The sequence below is a fragment of the Myotis yumanensis genome, unplaced genomic scaffold (assembly GCF_028538775.1).
Source record: "Myotis yumanensis isolate MYYU_CA2020_CCGP unplaced genomic scaffold, mMyoYum1.0.hap1 SCAF_10, whole genome shotgun sequence".
Lineage (NCBI taxonomy): Eukaryota > Metazoa > Chordata > Mammalia > Chiroptera > Vespertilionidae > Myotis > Myotis yumanensis.
In genome coordinates this window covers 78,344,860-78,361,264 of record NW_027223761.1, presented here as the reverse complement: position 1 = coordinate 78,361,264, position 16,405 = coordinate 78,344,860, and the positions used below count along the sequence as shown (strand labels likewise).

At 42.6% G+C, this 16,405-nt stretch overlaps 1 protein-coding gene across 7 annotated transcripts in view; it reads left to right on the top strand.

Annotated features, from left to right (window-relative positions):
- The window catches only part of USP28 (ubiquitin specific peptidase 28), a 70,916-nt gene extending 55,274 nt beyond the window's left edge, over positions 1 to 15,642 (top strand). For 4 of the 7 annotated variants that reach the window (XM_070426075.1, XM_070426073.1, XM_070426076.1 and 1 more), the window contains 12 exons: positions 192 to 262; positions 1,624 to 1,852; positions 3,520 to 3,711; positions 6,103 to 6,242; positions 6,410 to 6,595; positions 7,619 to 7,714; positions 8,399 to 8,577; positions 8,695 to 8,773; positions 9,529 to 9,608; positions 10,360 to 10,483; positions 12,565 to 12,760; positions 14,100 to 15,642. In XM_070426075.1, the coding sequence (XP_070282176.1) occupies positions 192 to 262; positions 1,624 to 1,852; positions 3,520 to 3,711; positions 6,103 to 6,242; positions 6,410 to 6,595; positions 7,619 to 7,714; positions 8,399 to 8,577; positions 8,695 to 8,773; positions 9,529 to 9,608; positions 10,360 to 10,483; positions 12,565 to 12,760; positions 14,100 to 14,275 (1,748 nt within the window). In that variant the 3' untranslated portion in view covers positions 14,276 to 15,642. Of the gene's footprint in view, positions 1 to 191; positions 272 to 1,623; positions 1,853 to 3,519; positions 3,712 to 6,102; positions 6,243 to 6,409; positions 6,596 to 7,618; positions 7,715 to 8,398; positions 8,578 to 8,694; positions 8,774 to 9,528; positions 9,609 to 10,359; positions 10,484 to 12,564; positions 12,761 to 14,099 lie in introns of those variants that run through there. The other 3 variants (XM_070426078.1, XM_070426077.1, XM_070426080.1) reach the window with 2 other exon arrangements.
- The last annotated feature ends 763 nt before the right edge of the window (positions 15,643 to 16,405 follow it).

Genomic DNA, 16,405 nt, shown 5'->3' with positions numbered 1-16,405 from the left:
TAATTATATTAAACTAACAGTCTTCATAACCTGAAGCACTAGCTGCTTTAAGACTGTCTTCCTTCGTGGCTCATCGAGTGGAGTTGAAATCATCGGGACCCTGGCACAGACAAGCACTGCTCATTGCTTAGTGGAAGCAGCCTCTGTGATGTGGAGTGAAGTCATCTTAACTAAGTCTTCTCTTTTAACAGATTTAAAGAACTGTATTGCAAGCACTACCCAGACTATTGAGCAGATGTACTGTGATCCTCTCCTTCGCCAGGTAGAATGAATTGATGGGAAAGTAGTCAAGCATGTTCTAGTGGTGCTAATGGCAGATACAAAAAGGAAACTGGATGGCTTTCTTTGCAACTCAATGAGAACCTCCTGAGATATAAGAATACACTTAGGAAAGAAATTGGTAGTGTTATTTTTATTTTGGGTAAAGAAAAAAGTAATATATCTTCTGCCACCAGTAGAACACAAAATATATTTGTTTTGATTCTGCTACGTGTTACTTTTTGATATATTAGAAAGGCTTGCTATCAGATATTAATAAAAATTGTCACACCTAGTAATTTAAGTAGTACAGTGGGGAAACCTGAACTAGGGACCAGTTACTTGTCCTTTTCACAGTACTGTGGTCCTTTGTTTACCTGCATGCTTTCACAGTTGGTTTCTCCTATGACTCTAAAAGGGAGGTAGGCGGGCAGTTCTCATTGTCCACATAATTTTTTGTTTAGAATGACATTCTGGCATGGAGGGGAGAGAGGTTCCAGTCAGGGGCATGGCCTCTTAGCGGCTTTGGGGTCAGTGGCCAGAGGAGAAGAGCTGTCTCCAGGGTTGCATGGAGGCATGGTTCTGTTGCATGGCGGGAATACATCATGTAAATCTTGGTTTTTCCCCATTTTTTCTTTTGTATTATTTCAAAAATTTCTCTACCAGTAAAAAACGTGTCAAGGTACTGATTAAATGTAAGTTTAACTTGAGTCTATGGCCAACTTTACTTTTTCCCATCAGTAGTTACTTGGCACTTAAGCATTGCTTTATGTTCTGCATATTGTAAAAAGAAATGCTTTTCAGGTGTGGAAACTAACAAGTACGTAGTTAAAAGGGTCTCACCCTAGATAGGTGAACAGTTACAAGAGGAAATATAGGGACCATATGACTGATTCACAATGAAATATGCTAATTAAATGTCGGTGCCAACTACAATAGACAGAGAACACTATGGCCGCTAAACTAGCTGTAGGTCCCAAACGTGGTAAGCATTTTCTCAGCATATTGGTCAGGGTGATTCTATTTTTAGATAAACTGTGTTTGGAATTGGGGAATAAATAGGTCTGGGTTATCTTTGGTTTTAGATCTATAATCGTAAGAGTTTAGAGTTGAACGAGGTCTCAGAGGAGGTTATCTAGTTCAATTGTCTGGTTTTAAAGATTTGCGAACTGCAGCATAATTGGTAGATTCCAAGGCTGTGTTTTTGTTAGTTCATCTTGAATCACCAAGATGTCTCAATGTGAACAAATATGTATATACCTTTCTTACATCTGGTAGTTGGGAATAATCTTGGATTTTAGTAACCTAAGCTTTGTCAGATTACTTTACTGAATCTCATTCAGAAATGTGCTTTCTGGTTTGTAGGTGCCTTATCGCTTGCATGCAGTTCTTGTTCATGAAGGACAAGCAAACGCTGGACACTACTGGGCCTATATTTACAATCAGCCCCGGCAGGTCTGGCTCAAGTACAATGACATCTCTGTGACCGAATCTTCCTGGGAAGAACTTGAAAGAGATTCCTACGGAGGCCTGAGAAATGTCAGTGCTTACTGTCTGATGTACATTAACGATAAGCTACCCCACTTCAATGCAGGTAAAAATATCTTCACAGGAGCCAGAAATGGGGGAAATCTGTACTGCTTAGGGAAGAGGGAACATTCTTTATAGTTTAAAATAATTTTAACCTAGAATTTATCATGAAGTAATAATGCATTTTTAAAAATACAAACAGTACAAAAGAGAATAAAGAGGAAAAATAAGTTTGCTCTCTGGCTTCTATCCTTGAGCCCAACAAGTATCCATTGTCAGGTTTCTTATGCTGTGTTCAGAAACTGCTCTGTGCAGTGACTACATTCACTTATTGACATCTCCTCCGTCCCATTTTCTCCCAGATGGGATATTCTCCATTCTGTTTTGCTTCCTTTTTATTAATTGTGTATCTTAGTGACCTCTATATTTTCATAAATAAAATTGACTCATTATTTTAATTAATCCTCACCTGAGAATATGTTTTTATTGATTTTTTTTTTTTTTTTTTTTTTTTTAGAGAGAGAGAGAGAGAGAGAAACATAAATTGATTACCTCCTGTTACATGCCCATAACCTGGATATGTGCCCTCACCGAGACTCAAACCTGCAACCTTTTTTGGCATACAGGACCTTCCAACCGAGTCACCCGACCAGGGCTCTTTCTTTTTAACCCCATAATCATTCCATTGCATGGAATATATGTATATTATGTATGTATATAATTTATTAAACCAACCTCCCATTGATAGACTTTTAAGTTTTCTCTAGTTTTTTCCTTTTTTAGTAACATTTTGTATACATTTTTTAAATGTTTTTATTGATTTTAGAGAAAGAGGGGGAGAGAGATAGAAACATCGATGCATCAACATTGATGCTAAGAGCAGTTGTGCTTATAATATATATTATAATATATATTATGTGCTTTATTCCTTACTGCATGCTTTCAATTTTTATTTCTCTAATAATTTATAACTAAAAACTGCGACCCTTCAGTTTGTGGGCTGGGGCTCTAACCACTGAGCAACCAGCTAGGGCTATCCTGCCATTTTTCTTTTTTTCAAATATATTTTATTGATTTTTTACAGAGAGGAAGAGAGAGGGATAGAGAGTTAGAAACATCAATCAGCTGCCTCCTGCACACCTCCTACTGGGAGTGTGCCCACAACCAAGGCACATGCCCTTGGCCGGAATCGAACCTGGGACCTTTCAGTCCGCAGGCTGACGCTCTATCCACTGAGCCAAACCGGTTAGGGCGCCATTTTTCATTATAGCTTTTAATGACTCGGGTATTATTGACCATCTAACTATTGTATCAAATTGCTTTCTGATAGCACTTAATTGCGTGAAACTCGAGACAGCATGAATGTATTGGAATTCATCTCTAACCATCTTTAGATAGATATTCTTATCAATAGTAGATGCAGTGGTTATATTGATAAAATTATTTTGTTTGAAATTTCCAGTGGATCTAATGATTTTTCTGAATTTCCAGGAAGTATTTGGTCCATTCTTACTATTTTACCAGTGATTGGCCTCTATTCCAAATCCTTACATTCATTCGTTCCTTCATTTAACAGATAATTCAGTATGTGCCTACCTACTAATATGCCAGACTGTTATTGATGTGCTCTGACTGTTGGCCTTATATTGTCAATACTTCTGATGGATTATGTGTATATGTATTTTTCATTAGGAAAGACCTTTTGATTTCTCCATCTTTGTTCTTTCTCAGAGGCAGTCCCAAATGAATCAGATCAGATGTTAGGAGAATTGGAAGCCTTATCTGTTGAACTTAAGCATTACGTTCAGGAAGATAACTGGAGATTTGAACAGGAAGTAGAGGAGTGGGAAGAAGAGCAGTCTTGCAAAATTCCTCAAATGGAATCTACCAACTCAACATCACAGGATTTCTCTACACCGCAAGGTATTCGAGAAGAGCAGTGTGCCAGCGATAGTATTCACACTGCACTCCTTCAGCCAGCCCTGTGCTGATGGAGCGGTGCACAATACATTTCAAATAGAGTTGGTATTGCACAACCTGCTGGGATAACTTGTGGTTCAGAACGTGATTTCTGATGAGTAGGAGTAATAGCAGAGAGACTAGCTACCTGTACTATTACTCTGTTTAGTTTTGCTTATTTCCCAGGTTGTAAGAGGAATTATGGTAGGATTAATAGGTGGATTTTATGAAAACAATTATCCAAAGGTGACCTTCCACCAGGTCAAATACATGGTAATGGAAGGAAACTAGATTTTGGGTGGGGAACATGCAATAGATTACACAGATGTTGAATTATAATCTTATACACCTAAAATTTTATAATGTTATTAGCCAATGTTATGCCTATAAATTAAAAAAAATTTATAACAGCATTAATTGTAGTGCTGTATGCAAATGTAAATGTGTCAAAGCTCAAGAACTTAAAATATACATATATATATATATATATATATATATATTTTTTTTTTTTAAAAGTCCATCTTCCTAACAGATGTTGTTTGTAAGAAACCTTGGCATAGCTGCAGCGATCCTGAGAAAGAACAAAGTAGGTGGGATCTCAATGCCAGATATCAAACTGTATTACAAAGCCACTGTTCTCAAAACTGCCTGGTACTGGCACAAGAACAGACATATAGACCAGTGGAATAGAATAGAGAGTCCAGAAATTAGCCCGAACCAATATGCTCAATTAATTTTTGACAAAGGAGGCAAGAACATACAATGGAGCCAAGATAGTCTCTTCAATAAATGGTGTTGGGAAAATTGGACAGATATATGCAAGAAAATGAAACTAGACCACCAACTTACACCATACACAAGAATAAACTCAAAATGGATAAAGGACTTAAATGTACGACAGGAAACCATAAAAATTCTAGAAGAACACAAAGGCAACAAAATCTCAGACTTATGCCAAAACAATTTCTTCACTGATACAGCTCCTAGGGCAGTTGAAACTAAAGAGAAACTGAACAAATGGGACTACATCAAAATAAAAAGCTTCTGCACAGCAAAAGAAACCATCAACAAAACAACAAGAAAACCCACCTCTTGGGAAAACATATTTGCCAACGTCATATCTGATAAGGGCTTAATCTCCAAAATTTATAGGGAACTCATACAACTTAACAAAAAGAAGATAAACAATCCAATCAAAAAATGGGCAAAGGATCTAAATAGACACCTTTCTAAAGAGGACATTCAGAAAGCCAAGAGACATATGAAAACATGCTCAAAGTCACTAATCATCCGAGAGATGCAAATCAAAACAACAATGAGGTACCATCTCACACCTGTCAGAATGGCCACCATCAACAAATCAACAAACGACAAGTGCTGGAGAGGATGTGGAGAAAAAGGAACACTTGTGCACTGCTGGTGGGAATGCAGACTGGTGCAGCCACTATGGAAGGCAGTATGGAGGTTCCTCAAAAAATTGGAAATGGAACTCCCATTTGACCCTGTGATCCCACTACTAGGAATATATCCCAAGAAACCAGAAACACCAATCAGAAAGGATATATGTAACCAGATGTTCATAGCAGCACAATTCACCATAGCTAAGATCTGGAAACAGCCTAAGTGCCCATCAGTAGATGAATGGATTAGAAAGCTGTGGTACATCTACACGATGGAATACTATGCTGCTGTTAAAAAGAAGGAACTCCTACCATTTGCAACATCATGGATGGAACTGGAGAGCATTATGCTAAGTGAAACAAGCCAGTCAATGAAGGAAAAATACCACATGATCTCACTCATTCATGGATAATAAAGACCATTACAAACTTTTGAACAATAATAGATACAGAGGCAGAGCTGCCTCAAACTGATTGTCAAACTGCAGTGGGAAGGCCAGAGAGAGTTGGGGGGCAGGAGGGAGGGTAGTAAGAGTTCAACCGAAGGACTTGTATGCATGCATATAAGCATAACTAATGGACATAAGACACTGGGGGGTAAGGGAGGGTAGGGGTTTGTCAAGGGCGGGGGGGAAAAAAGGACACTTATGTAATACCCTTTGTAATACTTTAAGCGAAAAAAAAAAAAAAAAAAAAAAAAAAAAGAAACCTTGGCATAAAGGAATCTGACCCAGTCAGGAGGAGCACATTAAATTTTACAGGATCATCAGTGTGGTTTTGCTGAAAGAGCCATTCCTTGTACTCACAGTTTCTAGGGGAAACTTGCATAGATTTTTTTAAAGGTTTGTTAGAAAGGTTGTACATTCAACTTTGTGTCCATCCTGCTTGCCTTTACAGAGCGTTCTAGACTTTACATATCATCAGACGCTAATTTCTGTGTCCAACTCTTTATCAGAGCCTTCAGGAGCCCCTGCCCACGGGGTTCGCTGCTTGTCGTCTGAGCATGCTGTGATTGTCAAGGAGCAGACCGCCCAGGCCATTGCCAACACCGCGCATGCCTATGAGAAGAGTGGCGTCGAAGCAGCCTTGAGTGAGGTGAGCCCTGTGTTCCATGCTGAGCCCCGATTCAAGAGGGGCGGGCTTTCAGCAGTAATTTCCACAGTTCTCTCACATTCTGTGATTCTATGTTTCTGCTGCATTTAACCAGTCCCTCTTTATTTCTCCATTTTTTTCTACTCATTCTCTTCATTCTGCTGCTGCAGCTTAAGGAAGCTGAACCCAAGAACCCCCTGCCCCCGGAAACAGACTTTGCAGAGCAGTCAGAGCAGCCCCCAGAGGCTCAGGATGCAGACTCTGCTGCCCCGCCTCACTCTGAGGTGTCTGAAGTCGAGATTCCCAGTGTGGGGAGGATTCTGGTTAGAGCTGATGCAGACGGATATGATGAGGAGGTACAGAGCCGAGGGCAGGGTTGAGCTGCTTGTTGTCAGTCTTACCCCCTCTCATGTCACTGCATGTGCTTGAAGGTGTTCGGCGAGAGTAACATTTTCTTATTGAAACAAATGACACGAGGCCTATCTGGTTTGACTTAGTTACTGTTTTTACAAAGATAGCCTTGTTCCCACTATGCACTGCTCCCAGTATAAGTCTACCCAGGTATATGTTTATGGAGCCACTGCAGAGTTTAGAAGGCTCAGAAAGATGGAATTTAGTCCCTTGTTTGGTATTGGGACAAAAACTGCTTTTTAAGTGTTTGTCTTTGGTAGTATTAGTTAATTGTTTTTCCTCCACATGTAAAATTTCCAGAGGTACAGTGAGCCAAACAAAGGTACATTGGAGTTGTTTTAAATTCTGAAGCTTTAGGAAGAAACTGTAGAATCCCACGTGGTTGAGGTGCTCCTTACAGTTGTCACTGCACATAAACTATCATGAATCCTGCCCCTTAGATTTGTTTTTTCCTGTGAGATACAGTTTTAAATTATTGAAAGGTTTTCATTTTATAAAGTCACATTTGTGTATCCCCTAGTTTCCAGACTATTTTAAATGCCCTGTTCATCCTAGTAAAAGTCTAACATATTTGTGTGTTTAGGACATACACCCAAACTACAGAACTAAATTGAATTCTCACCTCAGACACTTCCTCACCGAGAGCTCTAACTCAGCTGATCCTTGAGCAGTGCAGTAACAGATAGCTGTAGACATGCATGTGTAGTCATCTGTGCATTGCAGAGGGTGCACAGGAATAGCTTGTCTTGGGCTGTACGTGTGCATAGGAGTAAGTGTGACCGCGACGTTGTGTAGAGGGCAGTGCTGTCCGTGTGCACAGGAATGGGTGTAGAACCTGACCGGCAGTAGATGCCGACCAAGGAGCACACGGCCATGCTTTCTTAGCAGGCTGCTCCCCTGTCTTTTCATGCTCTTCTTTTGAACCTTTCCTCTCTCCTTTTTGTCTGTTTTGTGCCCTCTTGTGGTAGGTGATGCTGAGCCCTGCCATGCAAGGGGTCATCCTGGCCATAGCTAAAGCCCGTCAGACCTTTGACCGAGATGGGTCTGAAGCAGGGCTTATTAAGGTATCTGCGTTTTTTAATTTCTCCTCCTTATACCACAGGTATCATAATGGGGCGGTAATTCTGTTAGTTGGTAAACAATAGGATTAAAGATGTCTTTCATTGAAGTAAAGCATAAAACTCTCTTTCCTGCCTAACTAATGAATAAGCTGCCCACCAGACCGATCGCTCCTCCTCTCCTGGCACTGAGGCAGCCGTGGTGAGCAGTGCCATCTGTCACGCAGCCGGGAGGGCTTGCTGTTGTTCCTAGGGAATGTCTAGCAGTAAAGCTAATGAGACACTGCCTTTGTACTTAGGGGCTGTTATATGAGAGAGTGGGCCATGCTATTTAAGGTACTTGAATAAAATTTAAGGTACGTGAATAAATTGCATTTATGTGGATTTTTAAGATTTGGGTCCCTGGGACTCAAGGATATACCTGAAATAATTAAAACTAAATATTTTTTCTGAGAACTTTATGAAAAACTGTCTCTTATGAATATGGTATGTCTTGATGCCAGGATGCTAGAAGAGTTTCATCCCTTACGAAATGCAAATGCCTTACAGACTCCATAGTTGCCTCTGTAATTCCTCAGTGAGGGTTTCTTAGGCGTCTTCTCAGAGTTAGGGGACCTCTGTCACCTTAGGCATCAGTGTCTGTGCAGGAGCCCACGGTGCGCCCTTTCTGACTCCCAGCTGTCTTCCTAGGCATTCCACGAAGAGTACTCCAGGCTCTACCAGCTGGCCAAGGAGGCGCCCTCCTCTCACAGCGACCCTCGGCTGCAGCACGTGCTCGTCTACTTCTTCCAGAATGAAGCACCCAAAAGGGTGGTGGAGCGGACCCTTCTGGAACAGTTTGCAGATAAAAATCTGAGCTATGATGAAAGGTGAGAAGGGGCTACTCAGATGAACCCCCCTCCTTCTGGGCCTGGCGTGGCTGCCTTCCCTGATGGGAAGCTGTGCCCTGGCTGCTGTCACTGCTTCCTGAACCTTGTCACACACAGGTCCATCAGCATCATGAAGGTGGCGCAGGCTAAGCTGAAGGAGATCGGTCCAGACGACATGAATATGGAGGAGTACAAGGTCAGGTCTTTTCTTCAAATCTGCCAAGCCTCCAACATTCATTCCTGAGGCAAACCTTACAATTCTGTGACTTGTCCTCCCCCCTGAAAAAAACCACCTGAATAAGAATGGATGAATGATCTTTTCTTACCCTCAGCAGAGCAGGCTTCTTTATTCCATCTTCATCAGATGAGTCAGCACTTTTCTTAAATATGTGCTTTAGCCCTGTTCTAGGCATATAATTCTTGAACTCACAGTTTGGGTTTGTTTTAAATAATACAGTTTCCTATATTGTAAATAATATTTTTATATTGGATATTCCATTTCTGTGCATTAAAGTGCATATGTAACTACAAGTGTTTTTTTTTAAAGCTTTGTATTGTACGTAAAACAGTGTTATGCCCACCACACTCACTGAGCTTGAGTGTTGTCCTGTGACGGGGCGGCCTGTCCTTTCATCTTCCCCACATCTGGATGGTTTCCTCAGAACTAGAGAGGTCATCCATTTAAACCAGAGCAGAGTGACTCTGACGTGGGTGCTGCAAATTAAGATGGTAAATTCTAAAGCTCATATGAAATACCGTGGAAGGAAAAGGGCATTAAAAATTAAGGTCAAAGTGGACTTGTTCTAAATGTTGAATATGTTTCTATGTGAAAATCTTTGTGTTTGTTGCTTTTGTGCCTGGCCACATGTGCACAGAGTGTAAAACTTACGTGGTGGGCCGTGTGGCAGTAGTTTGTGGTCGTAATCATTAACACGAGTCATCCCTTTTCAGAGGTGGCATGAAGATTATAGTTTGTTTCGAAAGGTGTCTGTGTATCTCCTGACAGGCCTGGAACTCTATCAAAAAGAAAAGTAAGTTGGCCTTTTATGTTGCTAAGACTGTTGGTGGGGACTCTGATTTATCGACCCCCACCCAGGAATGCTGAGAGTCACGGGCATACACCACCCTGTCATGTGCGCAGCGTGCCTCTGTTGTCCCAGTATTGCCCTTAGCAGGGGTCCTCAAACTTTTTAAACAGGGGGCCAGTTCACTGTCCCTCAGACCGTTGGAGGGCCGGGCTATAGTTTAAAAAAAAACTATAAACAAATTCCTATGCACACTGCACCTATCTTATTTTGAAGTAAAAAAACAAAACGGGAACAAATACAATATTTGTATTTGCATGTGGCCCGCGGGCCATAGTTTGAGGACCCCTGGCCTGTAGTGTTGCTCTGAATGTCACACTGTGCTCACCCTTCACGTAGTGATAGATTTATTAGTAAAGAGATGCAGTGGCCAGATTTCCTCTGTGATAAATGAAGATGAACTCAGTGAACCTGCGAGCTGGTGCAGCCCTCAGTGAGCATCTAGTCCCCGTCTTTGTCAGGAAGCCCAAGCCCAGGGAGCTTTCAGGATTGGTCTTGGGTTTTGGGCCAGTTTGTGGAGGAGCTGAGACTGGCTGCCGTCTTTGGTCCTCAGGCTTTTCCCAGTCCTCGGTGCCACCCCTCCCTTCAGACTTCCATAATGCAGCCACGGAAGTCCTTGTCTGAGGGGGCGGGGGGGGGGGGGGTAAGCCCTGGGTTTTGGAGGACACTCAGCTGTTGTTATCTGCCATTTCCTAAGGTACCAAGAAGCCCTCTCCTACCTGGTGTATGCCTACCAGAGCAACGCCACTCTGCTGACCAAGGGGCCCCGCCGCGGCGTGAAGGAGTCGGTGATCGCTTTATACCGAAGGAAATGCCTTCTGGTGTGTTTGTCTGTAACGCCTCAGATCTCTGTTACTCGTTGTCTTTACCGCTGTCCTGCAAGCCAGGAGCAAGTTAGTCTCCAGCAGGTTTCACGTTTTCCCAAACTCTCACGAGGAGCTTAACATTGGAACAGATTATTTAAAATTGCTTAGTGGATATCATTCTTCTTCAGACCATGGTAGACGAGGGATGCGAATGGATTACCCCTTTCTCTGTGCTCTTCCCGTGTACCTGCATTTCATCGCATTGCTTTCCTACCAGCCTGTGAGGCCTTGGGCACAGATTTTCTCTTAGCCATGTTCTCTGTGTTTGGAACGTAGTAAACATGTGTGTTGAAGGAATGCAGTGTTTCTTCTGTGTTCCTTGCTGGTAGATAAGAGTTCTAGTGACTTCTAAAGAGACTCCAGGTTTTAAGTTAGGAGCCATAAGAATTGGCCTGCCCTCCTGGTGTTGTCGCTGTCACACTCCAGGGAAGGCCTCCTGGCCTGTTGACAGTTGGCAGTCACGAGGAAAGGCAGACCGACACCCCTCCGTCTACCCCAGGTTTAAAGCGGTGCTCGCCCTTCAGAAAACTACACAGGGAGGCTCGCCCGCAGGCTGTGTGCTGTGTTTATCTTTCCCGAGCCCCGCCCCCTCCCGGGGGTCTGGCAGCCTTTCCACCACTGCCTTGTTATACCAAGTGGAGGAGGTTAAGTCATGACATACACTGACCTCAAGAGCTTCTTGTTCTGGTTTATATTTGATTTCTGTACTGGTTATAGGTGTGGCAGAGCGTTTGGAAGCTGAAGAAAGGCTTGTAAATTGGGTGTAAGTGGGGCCTTGACTTACGAGTTTAATTCGTTCCGTGACGGAGCTCGTAACTCAAATTACTCGTATGTCAAATCAAAAGTGAACGAGTGAGACACGTGATGCTGGGCTGATGTTGTGGCGTTCACTGTGACGTTCGCTGCACCAACTAGTGGTGGGGTATCTGAAGCTGGCTCGTAACCCGAATTTTAGCTCCCAACTCAAAGCAAAAAATCGACCGAGAGACGGCTCGTATCTCGAAAAACTCGTTAGTCGGGACACTCGTAAGTCAAGGCCCCACTGTATCTGAATTTTATTAGAGCTACACTTTTATTTTTTAAGTCACCAAACACAGGTTACATTTGGCCTGTCCTGCTCAGCTGCCACAGGTAGGCAGTAATAGTGAATTGGCTGGTTCCCAGGCTGGCTCTCCACCTTCAGTGTGCGCCACAATCACCCGGGGAACTTTCACACGAGGATGACACACAGGCCCCTCCCAGGCAGCCAGACTGGGGCCTGCGCAGCCTCCTGTCTTCTGCAGGTGGTTCTGATGCTCCGTGGAGATAGAGGGCCATTGAATAGACCAGTGGTTCTCAACCTTGGCTGCACATTAGAATCACCTGGGAATCTTTTTAAAATCCTGGTTTCTGGGCCTCATCCTCCGGAAATTCTGTTTCTTTGTTATGGGGTGGGGCCACAACATTAGTAACAAAGAAACAGAATTTCCAGAGGATGAGGCCCAGAAATCAGGATTTTAAAAGGATTCCCAGGTGATTCTAATGTGCAGCCAAGGTTGAGAACCACATTTAGTGGAAGCAGGTGTTAGGCACGATCTTGACTTGGAAGTTTAGGCCGTTGGGTCAGAGGCTTAGCTGCCTAAGAATCACCTTGGGAGCTTTTATCAAGTCCCAGTGCCCAGCATACGATGACAGCAGCTAATGGGTGGAGGAGGAGCAACATAGGTTGTAGAGCAGTGGTTCTCAACCTTCTGGCCCTTTAAATACAGTTCCTCATGTGACCCAACCATAAAATTATTTTCATTGCTATTTCATAACTGTAATGTTTCTACTGTTATGAATCGTAATGTAAATATCTGATATGCAGGATGGTCTTAGGCGACCCCTGTGAAAGGGTCGTTCGACCGCCAAAGGGGTCTCAACCCACAGGTTGAGAGCCACTGTTGTAGAGATTCCCCCAGCAATTCCAATGGCGGTAAGGTTTGGCAGCCACTTGTTAGGATCTTCTAAAGTTCTTATTTATCTTTTCAGACTTTTTTTCATTCTTTTATCTGTAGGAGCTGAATGCCAAAGCGGCTTCTCTCTTTGAAACCAATGATGACCACTCGGTAACAGAGGGCATTAATATGATGAATGAGTTGATCATTCCCTGCATTCACCTCATCATCAATAATGACATCTCCAAGGATGACCTGGATGCCATTGAGGTCATGAGAAAACACTGGTGCTCTTACCTGGGGCAAGATATTGCAGGTGTGTTGCTTTTAGCACTCCCAGTAATCTCTAAGGCTCTTGGGAATTACAGAAATTACAGTGGGCTCACTCTATAGCACATGTTGCCAAACCTCGTCAAAGGATTATGGGAGCCCCAGGGGTTAGGGAGTGAGAAGTGGACCTGCTCTACTGAGGTGGGGAAGCAGGGCCTCTGCTCCTCTAACCTCCCTGCCTCCTCTGCGGTGCTCAGGCGTCTCCAGACGACCAGGAAGCCCTGCGTGAAACATCACTGCTCTCCAGGAGTGTCCGACCTCCATGACTTTTCAGTTGCCAAAATCTGGACTCCAATTGCATAGTTTAAAAATCAAAATCCATTCATGCTGCGCCCTGGCCAGTTGCTCAGTGGTTAGAGCACCAGCCTGTGGACAGAGGGGTTAAGGGTTCAATTCCTGGTAAAGGGCATGTACCTCTGGTGTAGGTTTGATCCCTGGCCCCAGTCCATGCAGGAGGCAACCAGTTGATGTGCTTGTCCAAAGTATTTTAGGGAGTGAGCCTAGTTATTTTTAGGTGAGTTTGATAGACTTAGAAAGTTGGTGTATATTCTAATATGAATCTTCTCTGTTAGTTTCTCACTGATGTAAAGATATTCTATTGACTGCCCTAGCTGGTTTGGCTCAGTGAATAGAGCGTCGATCTGCAGACTGAAGGGTCCCAGGTTCGATACCAGTCAAGGGCTGGATTGCGGGCTCGATCCCCAGTAGGGGGTGTACAGGATTCTCTCTCATCATAGATGTTTCTATCTCTCTCCCTCTCCCTTCCTCTCTGAAATCAATAAAAATATATTTATAATATATGTATATATATTCTATTGACTTTTAAAGTCCTCAAGTTTATAGTATTTATTGAAAATTCTATTGTAATTAGTAGGTGTGACTTTCCTTTTAATGTCTTCAATTTCTGTGTAGGCCATGTGTGATATATGGCTGTATTTAGTGCACTGTGCACACACTGTATATTTTAATCATTTGAAAGACAATCGCACCCTTATATTTATGGTACAGAGTGTTACATCTGCTTTCTCAAAGTTTAAAAGGATGATTGGAAGATCTGTCCTGTCAGTAAATAAGTCAGCACAGTGTGGTTCTTCCATATGCCAGGTGGCGGGCAGCTCGACCTGAAGCTCTGGTGTACCTGACAAGTCGGTCTTTGCTCCTGGAGGGGCCTGAGGCCGTCACCATCTGTTGTTAGTTGGCCAGAGCAATGCTCTGCGGTTGGGTAGTGGGCTGCCTGGAGGGTCTTCCCATAGAGTTTCAGACTTAATTAGTTTTCACTAGAGTTCTACTTAGCTGAATATGTAACGGTCATTTTCTCTCCACAGAGAATCTGCAGCTGTGCTTAGGAGAATTTCTACCCAGGCTTCTAGATCCTTCTGCAGAAATCATTGTATTGAAGGAGCCTCCAACTATTCGACCCAATTCTCCCTATGACCTTTGCAGCCGGTTTGCAGCCGTCATGGAGTCGATTCAAGGGGTTTCAGCTGTGACCGTGAAGTAAGCGGTCATGTGTTCAGGGCCTGCCCTGGTCTTGGTTGCCTGCCCATTGAACAGAAGTCTGTTGCCCAGTGTTTACCTTGGGAGAGGAATTAGGTGAAAAGGAAGATCCAGATCCAGACCCCAACCATGCTGTGTGTGTAACAGGATTGGACATAAAACTGCCCTTTTCAGAGCAGACTCACTACCGAGGCTTTCCTGAAAGAGGCAGGAGCAGCGCGCGGGGTGTTGAATTATGCGGGAGACCCGAGGGGGCCTCTTCTACCCACGGGAATGCGTGTGCTTTTCTAAGCCTCTGCCACTTTTTAAATTGCCCTTCAGCCATCAGTGTTTTTGACAGTAGAATAGAAGGGTGAGTCATCGGAACCTGAGCCAGATGAACAGCTCCTCCTCATTACAGATGACATTTGAAAAATCTTACCTGCCAGAGATAAGAAATAGAAACCTTGCCTGGCTCTTGGCAGGATGGCAAGTCGGGTTGCTGATGAACCACTGCCCTTTTATGTGTGGGTAGAATACAAGGTCCTGTGGCCAGAAGATGCGGCAAAGTCAGAAGAAAGCTGCCTCTCTTTCTCTCTCTTTTATTTATATTTTTAATTAAACCAGAAAACCTCCTGAGTGACAGAAAGGAAAGCATTAAGGACTTTAGATGGAAGAACATTGTGAAACTTGACTAACGGTAGTGGGTTTGTGTGGTTTTCTCTTTTAAATGGGGAAGTGAATGTATGTAAACTCTCGGGTGTTTCTACTGTTGATCCTGTTCTTTTTGGTGAGGGAGCCTTTATTTTATTTTTTTAATTTAAGTATAGTTGGTATACAATATTATATTAGTTTCAGGTGTACAGTGTAGGGATTCGACATTTATATACCCACGATGTGATCATCGTGCTAAGTCTAGTGACCATCTGTCACCATGCAAACTTCCCACAATATTACTGGCTATATCTCCCTTTACCTGTTTCACTCATCCCTCCCAGCACCACCATCCCCAACAAAACAAAACAAAAACAGGTCCATAGAAACAGAGATCAAACTGATGGTTAAAGATGGCATTTTTATGATTGTTAACCATTTAATTTTCTAGGGCCTGAAAATTGTCAGAGACATGTCTAAGGCTGCTGCTGACCCAAAAGAACATTTTGATGCCCTCTCCCTTTTTGTTTTGGAAAAATAAAGGATGTGGGTTTGTAAAAAGAAAAAAAAAAATCTATGTATATTTAGAGAACTATCTCCTGTTGACCATTTTTAAAAGGCTCCAGTTTGGATATTGTATTTTAACGGAATTTTCAAATTAAAGGAATTGTGGGAGAGAAGAACACTTGATACCACTATGCAGATTTTATAAATGTGCAATAAAAGAATTTGTTTTACCTCTGGTGTGCAGGAAGGCCTTTATTTACATATATGTCTTCTATTTTGGAAATGGAAGGACTTGGTAAGCATTTGTCATGTGTCAGTTTTTCTTTTTTAAAAGAAAAAAGTAGATTAAAGGGTTAAGAAGCTTAATGGGGATAAAATAAGAGCACGAAACAGGCCTTCTTGAGCAGCACCATCTCATTTACTGGTATTGCATGTAAGTGATCCACTTTGTATTTGTCAAACTTAGAAGGAAAAACATGTTTTTAGCTGAATTTTTTATGTTTTTATTAAATTAATGGTTTGGTCATATTTTATAGATATTCAGAGGTATCTGTGCTTTAAGGTTACTGCAAAGATGTGTTTCATGGGAAATCAATCAATTATCTTACCTATTGATTACCTTTTACTGTTTAAAATTATAAACCATTTGCCTTTCACTTTTAAATCCCTGTCATTATTGAATACTGTGCACAGTTGTATTATTTCACTTCATATAACCTGGGATGATGGTGGGTCAGATGTCATAAGCTGTGGAGCCAGGACACTAACCCTTGGTGGTCTCACTTCACAGCCTGTGCTTTTAACAACTGCTTAGCTGTACTGGGTAGTCTTGTAAAATCTTTTGCTTTGAACCTTTCCACATTAGTTATTTTCTGGTCAGGTACTGGGAATCTACAGTTGTCCAAGGAAGGAATAGATGGCTGTCTTTAGTGTGCAGTGTTGAGTAGTTTTCGAGCTTGGGACTCACACCACGGGGGCTGGGGGGCGGGGGGTG